The following is a 19,768-nucleotide window of genomic DNA, read 5'->3' on the forward strand; positions in this document are numbered from 1 at the left end:
AAACTCCAGCTCCATGAAAATCAGTGCCAAAGGCATTGCACAGTTGATAACACGAGTGAACGAATGTGATAAGACAGTTGACTCGAATGAAGGTTTGCATGTGCCAGATTTACAAACCAATCTTCTGTCAGTCGGGAGGATTGTTGACAAGGGTTATCGTATGACATTCGATGAACACAAGGCTGAAGTTATCAACAAAAAGGATAGCGATGTAGTTTTGCACACAGATTGGGTTGGCAGACTATTCTTTGTGAGTGATTCACGTGTGATTGAGCTGCAGATAGCTGCTCAGGCAAGCTGTGAAGACAAGAAATTTTTGGACTGGCACAGGAAGATGGGACATCTGAATGTCAAAGATCTTCGAGAAGCAGCGAGAAATCACACAATGCAAGAAATTGAACATTAACTCTGTCATCGAATGTGAGATTTGTTTTCAAGGGAAAATGACATGTTAGCCATTTCCTAAATCTTCTCGAAGGAAACTTTCTCCTGGTGAACTCATACACATGGATGTGTGTGGGCCCATGAAGGTTCAATCAAATGGTCATGCCAGATACTTTGTTACATTCATCAATGACTCTACATGTTGGAGTGAAGTTTGTTTTCTACGAAAGAAGAACAAAGTACGTGGTGAATTCCAGGCCTTCAAAACCATGATTAAGTTGCAGTTTGACCAGAAGATAAAGTTCCTGCAATTCAATAATAGAACGGAGTACGTCAACAAGCAGTTTGACGACTTATTGAAGAGCTCCGGCATTAAACGTTGATTGATATTTCCAAACAACCCTGAGCAGAACGGGGTAGCCGAGTGGAAAAACCGCACCTTAATTGAAATGGCTCCGTGTCCACTGATCCAGTCTGATCTCCCACCTTCGTTCTGGGTAGAAGCATGCCAACTGCGAATTACATCAGGAATCGCTGACCAACAGCCATTCATAAGAACCTCCACCATGGCATTCTGTTTCTGTGCATGTCCTGTATGGCATAGCTTTGCCCATGCAAAGCAAGTGAATGTCATGCTAAATGATACTGTCAGACTGATTACTGGGTGTCTGAAACCAACACCTATAGACAAGGTTTATTGCTTGGCAGGTATTGCACCATGTGATATATGGCAGAAAGTAGCTGCAGATACTGAGAAAAAGAAGGCTGGAAAAAATTGTTACACCCACTCCATGGTCATCAACCAGCAAGATCTAGGATGAAATCCAGGAAAAGTTTCCTCAGTTCAACTTCAGCGCTATGTCTTCACAAAAAGCCAGAGAACAACTGTGGGCTGCTAGATGTGACTGTCTTCAAATATGGATGAAAACTATTGAATGTTTACCTCTTGGATGAACTCTGGACTGGTTAACCTGGAGATCATTGAACAGACTGTGATCATGTGTTGGCAAATCCAGGGACAACCTTGTCAAATGGGACTACTCCAAAAAAGCAACATAATGTGACTGTGGAGAAGAACAGACAATGATTCATCTATGCCAATGCCCACTCTGTTCTGGGTCATACAATGATGGAGAGTTATTGAAGGCTGAAGATTACTTAATTTTCTTCCCTTAGTGATGGAATTACTCAATTGTTCTTTTGTAACACATATTCCATTATTTTACATGTTAAAATTTGTACAACTTCTGACTCAAGTAAATAAATAAATAAACCATATGGTTGTTAAGAGACATAGAAAAGTTTTTAAAAAGGAATGATGATCAATGGAAAATGTTGAATAAAAATGTAAACAGCCTATAGGATGGGTTTAAAGCAATTTTTGAGAAGTGTAAAAACACATATGCACCTTTAAAGGTGCTAAGGGATTGGAAAGACCCACCTTACAATAACAGGGATATAAAGAGATTGAGAAGGAGGTGCAGGTTAGGAATTACTAGACTTAGGACTGGCCATGGAAGTAAGGAGAGATTGAAGGAACTTACTAGGAAATTGAATTTAACAAAAAGGTCAGCTTAAGACAACATGCTGGCAAACATAATACACTGTCATATGAATTTTAGGGGAAAATGAAAGGCTATGCATAGGTAATCTAAGGCAGAACAGGTTCCAGGAAGGATATTCCAGGGATCATTCATGAACAAGGGGAGTATATCTGTGAGGACTTGCAAAAGGCAGAAGTATCCAGTCAGCATTATCTAAAGGCATATAAAGATAATGTCCAAGTAAAGAAGGTAGGTAATACTGGTGAAGTACTGAAATTTACCTTTGTTGGTAAAGATATTTACAAAAAGATTCAAAAGTTGAAAGCTAGAAAAGCAGGTGGGATTGATAAGATTTCTGGGGATATAGTAAAAGCAATGGATTAGGATATAATGCTGTATCTGAAATATTTATCTGTTTATTGTTTGCATTAAGAAGCTATAACAAATGAGTGGAGAGTTATTATACTAACCCCAGTGTACAAAGGAAAAGGTTATAAACATAAAGGGCATAATTACAGGCCAGTCAGCTTGACATGTATACAATTTCCATTCACTCATGCTTCTCTTTCTGATCCCATACATAATTCAGCTTATACTATTTGTTGACTTAACTCACTTTATACACCCACTCATCAATATTATTCTTTTACAGAGGTATGTATGTATCAGCTGGTGAGTATGCTCATATTAACTTTACCAGTGACAGCACTGAGCCGAAACAAATGAAGCACTGCTTTACTAAGCCAAAACAGCATTCAGATTAGTTTCAAGTGTCCTTTAAATTGAAGTAATGATTGCTATTTTATCTTGTTTGAACAATCGTATTCCCTCTTGTCCATGGTTAAAATCGCTGCGTCAATTAGCACTAAAGATTACTCAGTGAAGCTATAGAAATTCGCTCCTACAATGTCCTATGCCTGCAGTGCATTCTCATATTCAATATACATGCTATGTTTTGTGAAGCGTGCATCACTGTGCTGCAGTTCCTTTGTCCATCACCAGACAACAGTATGTTACGGTCATAGGAGAAAGGGGTGGAAAAGAAACATTCCCTTTGTACCTGGGTTGCAGTGATACTAAGAACTGAACAGTGAGGAATTCATCCGTAGCAGGTTGTGTTCTTACAGTGAAATAATAAATATATAGACTATCACCGGTTTAACGTCTGGCTCCATGGATAAATGGTTAATTCGGCTTGGGTCCATAGGGTCCGTAGGGTCCCGGGTTTGATTCCTGGCCAGGTTGGGAATTTTAACCTCTATTGGTTAATTCTGATGTGTGCTGTCTTCAGCATAAGAACTTTTTTTAAAAATTTGTTTTACTTTGCACTGGCACAGTTGGGCTTTATGGCGACGATGAGATAGGAAAAGGCTAGGAGTGGGAAGGAAGCGGCCATGGCCTTAATTAAGGTACAACCTCAGCATTTGCCTGGTGTGAAAATGAGAAACCACGGAAAACCAACTTCAGGGCTACCAACAGTGGGTTCGAATACACTATTTCCCGAATGCAATCTCACAGCTGTGTGACCCAAATCGCGCAGGTCACCTATCAGGCATCATCTCAAATGACCTGTGCCGTGTCTCTCCGGAGGCCACACGGCTGTATTATTACCAGTTTATCTTTCCAACATGCCCTGAGCAAAACCAAAGATCACCATAGATGGCAACTCTACTGCAGAGATGTGACAAGCATAGACAAAACGAGTGGGGTCACGATGCTCAGAAATGAGTAAATCGATAAGTGGTGATGATGAGTCTAATATAAGACATATAAAATTAACAGCAATATATTACACTTAGTTTTTAACTGATTTCTTTATATTTAAACCAAATTATTTTCCCCATTACAGAACAAAGTTGATTTTGTAACTTGTACTGAACCATTTCTTAATTGATATCTTTAAAGTATTTATTACATGATTATGCTGTATGAAGGATATTTTAGGAAGAGGTCTTATTTTCAGATTTGTTACTCTAATCCAGTGCTTCACTTGATCAGAGGTTCGTTGCATGTCACTGAACTTTACTAAGCTGTTAATTGCCCTGAAATTAAAAGCTAAAAATGTATATTGACGGCTTAAAAGCCTCAAATATACATTATCCTCTAAACTACATTAATTAGACAAATGTCTTTAAATTTTCAGTAGATCAGGATATTTTTAACTTGTTTTCCAAATAAGGAAGTCTACTTTAACTACTGTTTTAGTGACTTTTTGGCCTGAGGGCAAGAGGGTAATTAAAACTCTGAGAGAACCTAAGTCAAAAAGTAAGTTTTCCTAATGTTCTGTAGGTGAATAGGAATATAGTTTAAACTCACCATACAAAATTCCAGTTTCTGCTATTTATTAGGCAGCAAATTAATGATATTTCAAAAGAATTATATTTTAAATCAAAATACAAATATAGGCATAACCCTCATACTTCACAGTCAGTGTTAAGGAGCCTTCTAGCATTCTTTCTCCTGGACAACAGCATACATACTGACGATTTGACTCATACTTCTAAAATTTTGACTCGTCAGTCCATAGCACACGTTTCCACTGGTCAGTGGTCCAGTCGTTTTGTTGTCTGACCCATTGATGTCTCTGAGATTTATGTCTGCATGTTCAAAGAGGCATTTTGGCAGATACACGTCCTCACAACCTGACATCACGTAGACGATATTTCACAGTTGTCACTGACACTGGTTATTCTCTAATTCTGTTGTTTTCAGTGCAGACAGCTGTAAGCCTTCTGTTACGCTTGCTTAGGATCACAAGGTGTTTATCGTCAGCAGCAGATGTTCTTGTCTCTTGTCTTCACTTCAAAGAAGAGCGAACGCTAAATTCAGAAATCCCTAATTTTGTAGTAATCTGCCGATTTAACCAACCAGCTGTCTTGTAAGGACATATCATAGAATGCTTTTCTTCATTTTTGCTAGCTTTCTTTCTTTCCCATTTTTGCAGTGAGTCTCTATCCTCAAGAACTGGAACAGAACTGAAGAGAAGCCATTGTTGGAGGACAGTTTAAACCAGCAGACACATTCAAAAAAGGAGGGAATGTAGTTTGTATTATAGTTAACAATAGATTATTTTAACAATAAAGACAACAGTGCAACAGAGAAATAGGGGGAATTACGCACAACTTCGTACCAGGGACTGTATCGTTCGATGTTCATAAATTCTTTGGTGTAGCAATATAACAGAATCCAGGCTGATACTTGGTACCCACAAGCTGAAGATTAATTACAAGTATCACTCTCCAGAGAACTACATAATACCTAAATATCATTAAATATCATATTTTAGTATGTAATAGATTAAAAATCCAACAAATTATAATTAAATGTCGGTTTCAAGAACATACAGAGAATTTTTGAAGTGAGTTGACACTTTTTGATGCTAGTGTAGGTCAAGATAAGACATGCTGTTTTATTTTTTAACATAAGCACCAAAGTTATTCAAGCATTTTTCATAATGTAGAATGAATACTGTACTGTGCCTCCTTTCCTTGACAACAGAAAGTGATGTTCTGTTCATTGAACACCTCTGATTCAGTGTTACAGGTGTGTTCTTCTATTCCATTTGTCTGATGTTAATGGACAGCCATTCTATTTTTTTGTCTTTCACAGTCATATAAGCTTTTCAAAATTCACAGCACCGCTTCTGCATTTATTGAGCAGACATCACTGTATACAGACTCAATCCTCCTGAGAATGTTGACAGCTTTTTCTACCTGCACGAAACAAATAATTATACGATCCTCCTCTTGTAATCACTCCTTTAGGAACTTCACCGGTTTGCAACTGTCGCTGTGCTAAGGTTCTGGTTTACCGACTTGAGCACCTGTGTGCAATCTGTTGGTGTGGCTACAAACTATCTCATACATAAGTTGAAGTGAGCTTTATTTCTGGGCATTATACCAAAGAAACTTAGTTTTTGACTTACCCTCTTAAGAGTAAAGTGTTAAGTCAATTTTAGAGTTAATGTTACATCACATTCATAAAAAACATCCTGTACTGATGTAATATTTTCAGTAAAGGTTTGTACATTAAAATTCCTAAAATTAGCATATCATCTAGTAAATAAAGTGAACATAACAACCTGCAACCTTGCTTTTGTAGTTCTGAACTGGTTTACCTTCTGTATCTAACTGAATTCAAGCATCTAGAGTTCCTTTCTATGATATTCTACTGTATGGTATGATATTTATCATGCCATCTCCTTAATAAATGTACATTTTACATCTTTTTCCATCTCATTCAGCTTTCTAGTAGTACATACAAGTTTTAAGAAAATTACTTTTTGCTAAATATTGTAATTATTGTGCATTCATGTGGTGAATAGAGACTAAATATTTTTAAAATACCTGTATATTTTTGTTAGGACTGGAATACCATAAAATATGCAGAGCTTTTGGTCTGGTACCAAAGTTAAGTGGTTTCACCCTGAAGCATGGCAACTTCTAGCTCTTTTTACCCCTGATTGGCCTGTCTCTGAGTTGCATGGTGGAACACTACATTAAAATCATGAGTCGCTTTCAAAAGCAAGAAACTATTAATGGATGATAAGGAAAAATCTTTCCAAATTTGGTAATGATGTACATATTCCACCATATTGCAACTAAGGTTGTGTCATGGGTACAATAATACCTCGACTGTTTGTCTTTGTTCCCTCTTGCTCCCACTTCTTATACTGTCCTATCATCAGATTTACCTATAATAGGCTTCTTATGTTCTTATCTTTCTATATATAACTTGATTAGTTACTTGTTATTTCTTGTCCATTACTGTATTTTTTTGCATTTCAAGTCCTGAAACATTCAATTTTCGAGACTTGTAATTACAGTTGATGTGGTGATTGTTGTTATTTTAAGGGATCAAACAATACTTTTAACATCAGTTATAGAGATAAATTAAAGTATTTCAGTACATGAGAGGTCCATACTTCCAACTCTAAATGAGACAACCAAACAAAATGTTTGTCTTTGTACTGGAATAATTAATTAAGATGTTTTCTGAAAGCAGCCATAATTTTCACCTCAGTTTGGAAAAGGCATGTTGTTAGATTTTAAATGAATAATACCTTTTTGGGACTGTTTTAAGAGAGAGAGAAATGCCTTTTAACCTGCATAATACAAGGTAAATTACAAATTAAGTTACACATTTTAGATACAATGAAGACTTGGTTTCTCAGAATGATCAATATGTTAGAGGTCTACACTTTCAACTCTTGATAGCTGGCTTGAGTAGCTGAGACATAGAGTGCTGGCCTTCTAAGCTCACACTAGCACGTTTGGTCCTGGCTCAGTCCAGTGGTGTTTGAAGGAGCTTATAGAAGTCAGCCTTGAGTCAGTCGATTACTGGTTTGTTAAAGAACTCCTGTGGGTTGAATTCTGGTACCTCAGCAAACCATAATATTACTTGGTGGTTCATAAAACCAATAACATTTTTAATAACTCTTGACAGGACAACTTGATGCTGTATGTCTTCAGTGTAGTGCTGCATCAACTGGTTTTAAAATAACAGTCATCACTCCTGTCTCTAAACTGGGAGAATTATGTTCATTTCTCGATTATAGCCACACTTCTAGCTCCCTCTGTGAATCATTGGTTGAAAGCCAGTCTCCTAATCCCAAGAATTTGGGTTCAGAACCTGCAAAGGTATTCAGATTTATGAAAGACGGCAGAGAGTCCCTTCAGCGCATCGTGTTGTATGATGCTGGCCTGTTAAAGATCTCTTGTAACACATTCTGTGTTTGCCTAGCAAAATTAAATTAAACTTGGCAATAGATTGCTCAGTAGGATTCCAGTTCTTTTCCCATCTGTTAAAGTAAAACAAAATGTTGCAGTTGAAATGCACACAGGCTGAATGGCGTCACATCAGGCCAGATAATTATTATTTCCAGAATTTCTAGCTCAACTGTATTATGAAAAATGATGTTGTTTGTACTTTTCATTTTGTTATTTTAAAGAAGGTAAATGATATTTTACTCCATATCACTTGTTATATATTAATTTTTGTCTATGTATTTAAAGGAAAATAAATGCTAAATAATATAGATTTTACAATAAAACTTATGGACAGAGATTCATATAAACTCCCTACTTCTCTTTTCTGCTGAAGTTGCCATAGGCTGTTTCTTTACAGCAATACTTCTTCAAATAAAAACAATTATGCACCTCTGGACACAAAAATTGATCAGTTTCGTAATCGGCTGCTATTATAATGATATAGAACCATCAAAAGTTTGAGACAATCATATGTTAGGCAATAACTGACAATGGTTTCAACATTATGTGTCAAGAAAGAAATTGGTTAAATGTGTGTTTTGGATGAAAATGGGTCTAACCTTTCTTCTCCAATCATTTCTTGTGTTCCAAAGTGTGCATGTTTTATAAATTAAATATTTCATTGACATAGTGAATGTCTGTTTTATATTCTGGAAGCAAGTTTTCTCTTGAACATGTTGATGCATTTATGCCAAAGGAAACTTTATTTTGTAAATTGCAATTAGTGTTAAAATTGAACTTGCATAGTTGGAAAATACAAAACTATATTATTATTTTGAAATATTTATGCTGTATGCTGAGTTACTCTATTAAAAAAAAAAAAGAAGATACAAACCTTCTTGTCTTTCTTTTCCCTTTGTAACTGTTGCCCTGTTAACCAAAGAATTATCAGAAGTTATAAGAAATGTTTAACTTCTGATAACTGAATGAGTAATGGTGATATTCTTCTCGGGTGAATGATTTCTGTTTTACATACTGTAGTTTGGAATTGTATTATTCTTAACTCCATTTTCCTAATATTGTGTATTTCAATTTAATGTTTATAAAAAACAAAGACTTGCTATCAGTCCATTTTGTCAAGAGAATATTGGCTAATGCATGATAACAATGGAGTAAAAGAATAATTCTACATAATGTGATTACTGTATTTGACAGAAAATTAATTTAAGTAAAGCTTCTTCGTTTGATACAGTCCTCAGAGTTTGGCCATTACTTCCTTCTTGTGTTCCAAAGTGTGCATGTTTTATAAATTAAATATTTCATTGACATAGTGAATGTCTGTTTTATATTCTGGAAGCAAGTTTTCTCTTGAACATGTTGATGCATTTATGCCAAAGGAAACTTTATTTTGTAAATTGCAATTAGTGTTAAAATTGAACTTGCATAGTTGGAAAATACAAAACTATATTATTATTTTGCCCCTCGTATTTTCCTTAGGTCTTCCTATATGTCGTCTTGCTATCATTCTAAGCCTTCCTTTGCTTTTCTATTTATCAGTCTTACCCTGGAACATACGTTTTACAGCTTTCTCACCTGACATTTTCATCAAATGTGCCACCCATTCCAATCTCCTGATTTTTACTATAGTAATAATGTCTGGTGGACTGTACTTACGGTGCAATTCCTGATTCATTCTTAAAAGCCATCATTGTTATCTTAAACTGGTACAAATTTCTTCCTAGGATTTCATCTCCCATGTTCTGATTATTTCTTCAGTCTTTCCCATCATTTTCTATGCTTCTGTGTCATACACAGATATGTCTTATGGCGATGGTGGGATGGGAAAGGCCTAGGAATGGGAAGGAAGCGGCCGTAGCCTTAATTAACGTACAGCCCCAGCATTTGCCTGGTGTGAAAATAGGAAACCAGGAAAACCATCTTCAGGGCTGCCGACAGTGGGGTTGGAACCCACTATTTCCCGATTACTGGATACTGACCGCACTTAAGCGGCTGCAGCCATCGAGCTCGGTAAATGAATTTTCAGATGCTGTGATACATCTATATATTATCTCTTCTTTAAAATATTCAACAGTGCATATTAGCATTTATTACCCTTACAAGTTATGAGGGGCATCCCAAACGTAAAGTTACAAGGTGTTCATCATCTGTAAACATGATGCTGAATGATTACAATTGTAGCAGAACACATTTTATGTTTCATTTAGTATTTCTATGTCAGTTGGTAGCACTGTGCACTACCATCATGATGACAAATGCTATTCAGAGATGGAGGGTCAACTGGAGCAGTGATCCAAGCAGGAAGTTCATGCTGTTATTTGATTTCACAATGTGAAGAATGTGCACAAATTCGTTATTTTGCCATAGGCTGTGGCAAAAGTGTGATGAGTGGCTATGACAAAATGAAGCTCTTAATTTTAATGGGAGTTTTTGAAACATCTACCATATAGTCCTGATCCAGTGTCAAGTGATTTTCATCTCTTTCTGGCTCTGAAACATCATCTTGGTAGCCCACAGATTTCAAAATGGTGATGAAATCAGAACAGCAGTCAAAAACTGGGTCCGCATTCATCTTACGAGAGTGGTGTCTACAAACTTGCCCCATAGTAAAACAAGTGAAATGCCTCAATCGCCATGGAAATATAAAGTGCTTAGTGAAGAACACAATGCGTAGTGTGTTATGTACAAACTGTTACTCAGTATTGAGAAGTATACATTGTAAACTTTCTTTTGGGATGATCCTCATACCTACAAACTCAAATATTTAAATCGTCTACTTTACCAAATTGGTGTTCATTCATCTTGATATCTTCTTGCCCCTCGAGAGATACAGGCTAAGTTAGGAATGAACTCTATGGACAAAGCGGTACACATAAACCGGCTTCAGGTGGGGTCATATGAACCGAATGGAGGAGGATAGATTATCTAGGAGAATAATGGACTTTGTAAAGGCCAGTCTCTGCTGATTAACATTTAACAACAACATGTTAACTGTTAAAACTGTTAACTGGTGACACCACCAACATGGAACAGTTAAATGTTAAATACTGTTTCATTTAAGATTGTGTCCACACTTATAAACATGTTAAACATGACTTCCTTCATTTATACACAGCTAGTTCATATCAGTTTGTGTTAATACATTCAGGTGGTGTCTTGCATTTTCAAACAAGGACAATGGACTCAGATGAAGATTTGGTCTTTGTTGTTGAAAGGGGCCTAACATCTAGGTCATCGGCCCTTCTTGAGAAGGAAGAAAGGAGAATGTGGATATGACAATATCTGAATAGAAGGCACAATGTGTATGGCATTCTGAATGAGCTTAAAGTAGAAGACGGGTTTGGATTTTAAAATTTTCTGAGAATTTTTATTTTATTTTTACAATTTGCTTTACGTTGCACCGACACACACAGGTCTTATGGCAACGATGGGATAGGAAAGGCCTAGAGGTGGGAAGGAAGTGGCCATGGTGTTAATTAAGGTACAGCCCGAGCATTTTCCTGGTGTGAAAATGGGAAACCACGGAAAAAACATTTTCAGGTATACCGACAGTGGGATTCGTACCCACTATCTCCCAGATGCGAGCTCACAGCTGTTCGCCCCTAACCGCATGGCTAACTCGCCTGATTCTGAGAATGTCTGAGCATGATTTTAATGTGGTTTACCTATACGAATTTTACTACACGAACAATTATTAATTGATTTAATATGTTTTCCAATCCCACTGGAAAACATGCCAACATGTTAAACATGTCAGCTTCAACATATTAAGTTCACATGTTAAGTCAATTATGAACTAAATGTTCGTATGTGTGTCAATTTCAACATGTCATTTTTAAATGTCATCGTTAAATGTTAATCAGTGGAGACAGGGCTTATGAGAAGTAGAGGGAGACCAAGATGACACTAGTTAGATTTGGTTTCTAATGATACAAAGATAAGAGGTATGGAACTAAACAAGGCCACGGAGCTAGTTACAAACAGAGGATTGTGGAGGCATTTAGTAAATTATGAGAGGGCTCATGCTGTTCCACAGCATCTGTTATAAATAGGTGAGATAAAGTGTCTTGATATGAAATTGCTCCATGCACTGCCTTGGTACTTTTCTTGAATGTTTACTTTTAGGATTTATATTACCTGTTATTTATGTGTCAAGTAAATTAAACACACAATCATTTTAAAGCTATAAAATAGTTAATAAATAATCAACATCACAGTAAAGAAATCTACAAAAATTCATTTAGTTACAGGTTATTTTGGTTCACATGGAATTTTGTCCTTGTTGCAGTCCATATTGTCTGGGAGGTAGTTGATCCTTTCAAATAAAAAAAAAAAATAAGTGATAACTGTATGTCTTTACGCGTCGCGCTATAGATATGTACATGATCCCAACTGCCATTGATACTGTCACCAATCAACCTAACAAACCCAAAAACTAGAGCTTCAACACTAATTTTGGTCATGGACTGATGGATTGGACAAAGCTTGTTTTTAGTATTTTTAATACGTAGGTGCTGAAAGGCATAACAGTCTGTAATGAAGATGTTTGTGTGTATGTATCGAAACCCTTATCTGGGCTGCAAGAGAGAGAAGGCCATATTTCGATCTCTGTGGGTGTTGCAGTTATTCAAAGATGTCATTCTCCATGCTTGAACACCTTCCTAGCGTCATTCCTGTACTGTGGTGGGATCCACTTACCAGCTCATCCATCTCCATTTGGCCTGATCCAAGGCATCCTCATGGGTGATGCCCACATACTCTGTGTGCTCCCTGATGTGATCCATCCACTGCTTCTTGGGTCTACCACATGGTCTCTGTCCAGGGTCAGTGAGCATGGCTGTCATTGCCACCAAGTCATCATTGCTGCATACCACGTGTCCATACCATCTAAGCTTGGCTTCCTGCAGTTGGCACACTTCCCATCCTTCTTCGAACGTCATTGTTCATGGCATGGTCAAATCGCGTTATTCCAAGACACCAACAGAACATTTGTATTTCCATCACGTGCAAAACCTGTTCGAGCTTTGCTGTTCCTGGCCGATATTCTGACCCATAGAGGGTGACTGGGCACACTTCAGTTCTGTAGACCTTCGACTTAAGACATAGGGACATCCGTCGATCACACAGGACCCCCGTCACTTGGCGCCACTTCATCCAAGTGATGTTTACCCATGCATGAGCATCCAGTATACTGTTGCCATCACTCCCATCAGTTTGGCATTCACATTCCATATATTCTGTCATTCATTTGTCTCCTGTTTGTAAGAAGAAGTCATAGTCCAGTCTCTATGGATGTTAAAATTACTCCTAGATGTCATTCTCCTGGCATGAGTGTCAGCCAGTCAGAATTGTCGTCATTCATCTGTCTTCTGCTTGTGATTACTTTTTTTCTTATTTCTGCATATTTAGAGAAAGCATTAGAAATGAAATATGTTAAAATGATAAAAATTGTCATATAATATAAATTAATGAACATTTATTTGGAGAAATACATGTAGATACATGCACACCTACCATTTGATCACAACCTGTTCAGGGTGATGCTTCCATTAAGGGGAAAGTGACAAAATGAAGTCCTTACAATGCTATGGAAGAAATGCACCTTGAAATTTCAGCAGCAGAGGATATTTCAGTGTGTCAGTTCTTTTCTGGAAATTGTGAGTAAATTGAACATTATTTGAAGTTGTGAGACCCCTGGGAAGAAAATAATGTTCCACAAGTTATAAGGGTTCAGCACTGATTTGGCATAAATCAGCCAAAGTTTCAGCATATGTTTACATTACTATTTAAGAGCTGGAAGCTTGGGGAGATTTGTTATTCATCAGTATTTTGAGGCTTCTCCATACCAAATCTGCATCAGGATCGAGTCCGCTAGTGGCTAGAAGGGACTTAGGAAAATATTCAGCCATTCATTAGATGCAACGGGAATTCAGATTTTCACTAGCTCACCCAGTAGACACTTAGCCTCATTTTCAATGCGTGATAATTGAAGTTAAGAGACATTCTATTCAATGAAGTTATTCCTATCACAGTTACTTGTATAAAATGTACATTGTCAGGTTCATCCGAATGTAACATTATTTGGCAGTCTCCACGCATTACAAGTGATGGAACTACTCCAGCTGGGAGAACCTCATCAGTTATTTATGGTCAGGACAGAGGATCTCTAGACGAAGAGAGAAAGTGCTTTGTTTCACAACGTGAGATTAGTTAAGAGCCATCAATGTTACTGTACTTGAGACTATCATCGGTTTGTTTTTCTCATAGTAAGTATGCTTTTCCCTCTTTAAACAGTGAATGTGTGTTTGTTATATATTAATGTGTGGTTCCTTTTACTAGGTGGTTCAGGCTGTGGCTTACTATAATCTTGTCCTATTCGTAAACCACAGGCAATGGCAGAGTGGCCTAGTAAGTACTTGTGAGTTGTGAGAATCTTGATACCAGTTGCTATGGAATCATAGTGGGCATCTGAGACATATTCAGAGTCGTGGCACCCCTTGTGCTCAGGTGATGAGGACTATACAATCCACCGGTGGTCCTTAACATGTGAGAGGAGAGATTCTCACCGAGACTATGTGTAAGTAGGGTAGCATCCTGCTTCATAGCATTTACTGAGTTCAGAACATTTAAGCAAGCCTTGGACCTGTGGGAATAACAGAGTCCCATTTCCATTTGAAAGACGAGGGACTCCTTGGACACAACTTTGCGAGCGAATTCAGTGGAGAGCTATCAATATTAATGGGGCTTATGAGAGAAAGAAAGTAGAAGCAGCAAAGAAGATGCATCTGGATGTATTACGAGTTAATGATATTTGGGTAAGGGGAGATAACAAGAGAGAGAGATACTGGGCGAGTTGGCCGTGCGGTTAGGGGCGCACAGCTGTGAGCTTGCATCCAGGAGATAGTGAGTCCAAATCCCACTTCGGCAGCCCTGAAGATTGTTTTCCATGGTTTTCCATTTTCACACACTTAAATAAGGCCACAGCCGATTCCTTCCCACTCCTAGCCCTTTCCTATCCCATCGTCACCAGAAGACCTATCTGTGTCAGTGCGATGTAAAGCAACTAGCAAAAAAGAAAGAGATAGGAGTAAATTATTCCTAACAGTTCTTAGAAAGGAAAGGGTAGAGTGTGGGGTATGACTGTTCATTAGGAATACTATTGCATGCAAGATGGTTTCTGTTAGGCACATAAATGAGTGAATGATGTAGGTAGATTTAGTTGCAAGAATTAGGACGAGAATTATCTTAGTCTATTCACGAAGTGAAGGTACAGATGAGGACAAAGTTGACAAAATTTTTTGAAACGCCAAGTGACATCATAGTCAGGGTCAACAGCAAGGATAGGATAATGCTAATGGGCAGTTTCAATAGGAGAGTAGAAAATATAACTGAAGGATATGAAAAGGTGATGGGCAAAAGTTGAGAAGATATACTGGGCTTCTGTGCTCGTATAGGATTAGCAGTTATGAATACATTCTTCAAGCATAAGACTATTCACCACTACACATGGGAGGGTAGGGGCACGAGATTCATAATAGACTATATCATAACCGACTTTTAATTCAGGAAATTTATTAGGTATGTGCAGGTATTCCAGGGATTTTTTTATGATACAGAATACAGCAGGGAATTTAGACTTTCTTTTTGAAAACCAATGTGAAGTATGAGGTTCAATTCTACTGTATTTGTGTCAGCAGCATATGCATTAATCACATCATGGCCAATAAGGCAATCAGAAAAATTAGTTACATCAGTAAATTTTTGAGGTGTGCTTTAAAATTAGCAAGATAGACATCTGCGACTATAAGTCAATAATCTCCAAATTTCAAAACAGATAAATACTTATCCCAACCAAGAATAACAGAAGATTCTTTTGCATCTTTTAATCCAGCCCATTTTAATCCACCACCCGAAGAATTACCATTCAAGGTATTAATCTCTTTATGTACACTATCCTTAATAGCTCTGTAGAGTGGGAAGTAACCTCTCCAACGTCTGTAGTAAGGCACAGCTAGCTGCAGGATGAGCAAGCTAAGACTTGAACAGTACTTCAGCACAAGCGCAACAGTACTGATAATGGATTTAGTCTCTGCAGCAAGTAAGCTTATAGCGTCCGGGCTCCTGGTAATACTCCAAGCCCAGACCGGACGTGCTAGAGACACGGGGTCGTGCGGGATGTCGTGCTAGCACGCGCGAAGCAGAACAGCAAGGGGAAGCATGTTGCAGAGATCAAGTCCGTTATCAGTACTGTAGCGCTTGCACTGAAGTACTGTTCAAGTCTTACGTTACTTATCTGTAGTGAACTTTTTATTTATTTAATCGTGTCAGAAACATACATTATACTTACAGTTATACAGGACAATAACAAATCTGGTACTATCATAATTAATCATTTCTGATGATGGCAGGTAACAATGTGATTTAAGCTCTACATAAATACAAAATTAATTAAATGTGGTGTGACCAGTAAGTGGCTAATTTGCATGCTTCCTTGGTAGCGTCGATGACATTCTGGAGAGAGCAAGTAGTTGGACATAAGTTACAAACAAGAAGATGGCTCATTGTCTATTCTTCCCCACATTCACATAGAGTGGAGTCACAAACAAAACCCCACTTTCTCATGTTGGTATTTGTTCTTCCAACTCCTGAACACAACCTGTTGAGCATCTTCCATATTGACCAGCTTTCCTCGTTGCCTGGAGGAAGTCTTTCGGAAGGCGTCATCCATCCTGCAAGGTGACTGGATCTGGAACGCCATGAATTCACTCTGAAGTTCAATGGTGATTCAGTGAGGCTTTCAGTTGTATGGAGAAAGCTTTTCCTTGATTTGAGCCATTGGGTTGCTGGATGGTACCCATATAAAGTATGGGTCGTCAGGTTCAGTGCTTTAGATTTCTCCAGTCTGGATACACACTCATGGCGAATATCTGGAGGTGGGATACCTGCTAGACAATAAACTTTATCAAGTGGTGTAGATCTCAAACATCCTGTAATGAGTCTTCAGGTTTCATTTAAGGCAACATCCTCTTGATTAGCAGAAGTAATCCTCCTATATAAAAAGGGTGACTGCATAAACATAGAAAACTATAGACCTATCGCTCTATTGACCATACTTAATCAGTGACCGAAATGATAATGAACTGACTTGCCCTGAAATTCAACTCCTATTAGCCTGTTGAAAACATTGGTTCAGGAAGGCTCACGCACAACAGACCCTATTTAAAAAAAATGTACAGAGCACTTTCCTCATTGCATGACTTTCATAGATTATCAGAAAGCATTTGATTCGATAGCAGACCTGAACCCGGGTTTTCAACAGTGGCAGTGTAATAGACAAAATATGCATTGACTCCAGGTACTCTAATCTCATCAAGTACCAGTACTTCACATAATACTGTACATGATCATACCATTTACATTAAAACTGAAGAAGACTGTGTTACTGGAAAACTTCAATTAGAATGAAAAAGATTTCTTTTTTTTTTTTTTGCTATTCGCTTTACGTTGTACCGACACAGATAGGTCTTATGGTGACGATGGGACAGGAAAGGCCTAGGAGTGGGAAGGAAGCAGCTGTGGCCTTTTTAAGGTACAGCCCGAGCATTTGCCTGGTGTGAAAATGGGAAACACTAAAAACCATCTTCAGGGCTGCTGATTGTGGGATTCGAACCCACTATCTCCCAGATGCAAGCCCACAGCTGCGCGGCCCTAACCGCACAGCCAACTCACCCGGTCTGAAAAGGAATATCCTCCTAATCAGTACACTTTATGATGTGACTATATAAATATAACACTTTGTGGGACTAGTTTCGACCTTAGACCTAGGTCATCTTCAGCCACATAATCTAAAATTGATGAATATATTCACATGTTGTGTTCCTTAAAACAGTTATGAAACAAAATCTTGGGTGTCAAATTATGTTTCTTACACTGTTTTAAAAAATCAGTATCTTTGACAATTTTAGCTGTCTTAGTTCTTAAACCTAAATAAAGACTTGTTAACTAAAATTGTCAAAGATATTGATTTTTTGAAACAATGTAAGAAACATAATTTGAATCCAAATATTTTAATACTGCATTTCACAATTGTTTTAGGGAACACAATATGTGAATATATTTGTCAATTTTAGATTATGTGACTGAAGATGACCTAGGTTTAAGGTTGAAACTAGTCTCACAAAGTGTGATGTTTATATAGTCGCATCAATAAAGTATATTGATTAGGAGGATATTCTTTTTCACTCTAATTGTAATTGTTCATTAATACGGATCAACATAAAGATTATTTCATATGACTGGAAAACTTCCCGTCAACAGACGCGTAAGTCAGGGTGATGTAATTTTACTTAAGCTATTCACCGTGGCATTGGAAAATGTATTCAAGATACTGTTGTGGGATCAAAATGGCATTAACATTAATGGTACCCAAACTCACTGCTTCACTGATGATACTATCGTTGCTGGCAGCAGTCCTGAAGAAGTGGAATTGATGCTGTATGAGTTCAACAAAGCCTTTCAAACTGGGGACCAGAGGATTAATCTGAGTAAGACAAAAATCTAGGGAGGGACAACCAGACGGCAGAGATCACCAGACAAATCAGCCTGACCTGGGCAACTTATGGCATGCTCAGCTAAATCCTACAAAATTTGGAGGTGGCTATGAACCTTGAGAGAGGAAATTGTATGACACGTGGATTCTGTCAGTCATAACACTGTATTGGCCTGAAACTTTTACTTTCACTGTGAACAGTGTGAATCACCTCCGAGTCTGTCAGATAACAATGAATGCCTGGAATTGGCCTGAGACAGCGAGATCAGAAAGAGGACTTGAGCCACTGACATAGTGGAACAAGTGACAAGACTGAAGTGGAGGTGGGTAGGCCACATATCAAGGAGCATCTTGAAATGGACCAAAGCTCTGATGGAGTGAAGACCACAGGATCAAAAAGAAGTGTCAGCAGACCACCTGCTAGATGGAGGAGTGACATCCAGCACCACACAGAAAGCTAATGGATTCGATTCTCACTACCCAGAGAAGGTTGTTATGGAAGGGAAAAGAAGAGGCCTATGTTTGGGAGTGGACGTACAAAGTCTAGAAGAGACAACGTGGTGTATTCACCAACATGTTCACTGAAATTGATTATTTCAATACAAATACTCACCATTCAGTTCACCAGAGACAGATGAGTGACCTTCCTTGGTGAATCTGATACTGAACTTTATCACTGGAGGTTGCAACTTCAGCTTGCATGGAAAGTACAGCACACACGAAAGTGAGTGCAACTCCACCCACACCACTGTAAAATGCCCAGCCTGAAACAAATTAGTTAGCAGTTCTATATACCTAGTGAATACTGTACATCATAGCCATACATTTAACATCAGGTACTTTGGGCTGGACAGAGGCAATGCCAGTTGTCAGTCATCAGAATAGAATGACTGCTGCACTTTAATTATGATAGAAATCATAATTCTTGTGTATAATTACAACTCAATCCACGATTTGGTATTATGAGATCAGTATAATGCAGAAGATTGTGTTATTATTACACATTTAATGTTGTAATGGTGTGCTGGTATTACCACAGTGTGTTAATGAAGTAAATCTTACTATGGTGCATTGGAATGTTAATACCAGAACAGAGAATCTTTTCATATAATACTTGTTGTGACCCAGTGAGTTTGTTACTCAGTACAAGTTTTGTACCCATAAACTTGAATTCCAGAGAGGTAGATTCAAATGTTGCCATTGACAGCCTTGAAACTGGTTATCCAGTGCTTATTCCTTTGTGTTTTTGTACATCTTTAAACAGACAGCAGAAAGAAAACCTTTGAGGTAACAAGCTCATGTAGGGAGGTATGTAGCTGACTTTTAGAGACTGTTTAATTTCTGACTCCAGTGAAAAATCGAGTATAGGAAAATCAAGAACTTCAACCAATCAACAGCAGTCATTTTATTTTTCTGTTATCATTTTCATTTTATCACATCTATGGTGCACTTGTTTTTATATACTAAAAATTCATCAGAATAGCATACTGAAACTTCTTCAACAATACATTTTACCACAGATCACACAATCAACAAGACACACTGTTTCATTTTGATGAAGCCAA

The 19,768-nt window shown here is 37.8% G+C and overlaps 1 protein-coding gene across 2 annotated transcripts in view; it reads right to left on the reverse strand.

The window, feature by feature from the left end:
• The window catches only part of LOC136874082 (LHFPL tetraspan subfamily member 2 protein), a 237,726-nt gene that overhangs the window by 15,102 nt on the left and 202,856 nt on the right, over positions 1-19,768 (reverse strand). The window contains exons 5-6 of one of the 2 annotated variants that reach the window (XM_068227650.1): positions 18,817-18,967; positions 16,465-16,596 (exon numbers count right to left, since the gene is read on the reverse strand). In XM_068227650.1, the coding sequence (XP_068083751.1) occupies positions 18,825-18,967 (143 nt within the window). In that variant the 3' untranslated portion in view covers positions 16,465-16,596; positions 18,817-18,824. Of the gene's footprint in view, positions 1-16,464; positions 16,597-18,816; positions 18,968-19,768 lie in introns of those variants that run through there. The other variant, XM_067147618.2, reaches the window with a different exon arrangement.

The sequence above is a fragment of the Anabrus simplex genome, chromosome 5 (assembly GCF_040414725.1).
Source record: "Anabrus simplex isolate iqAnaSimp1 chromosome 5, ASM4041472v1, whole genome shotgun sequence".
Classification (NCBI taxonomy): domain Eukaryota; kingdom Metazoa; phylum Arthropoda; class Insecta; order Orthoptera; family Tettigoniidae; genus Anabrus; species Anabrus simplex.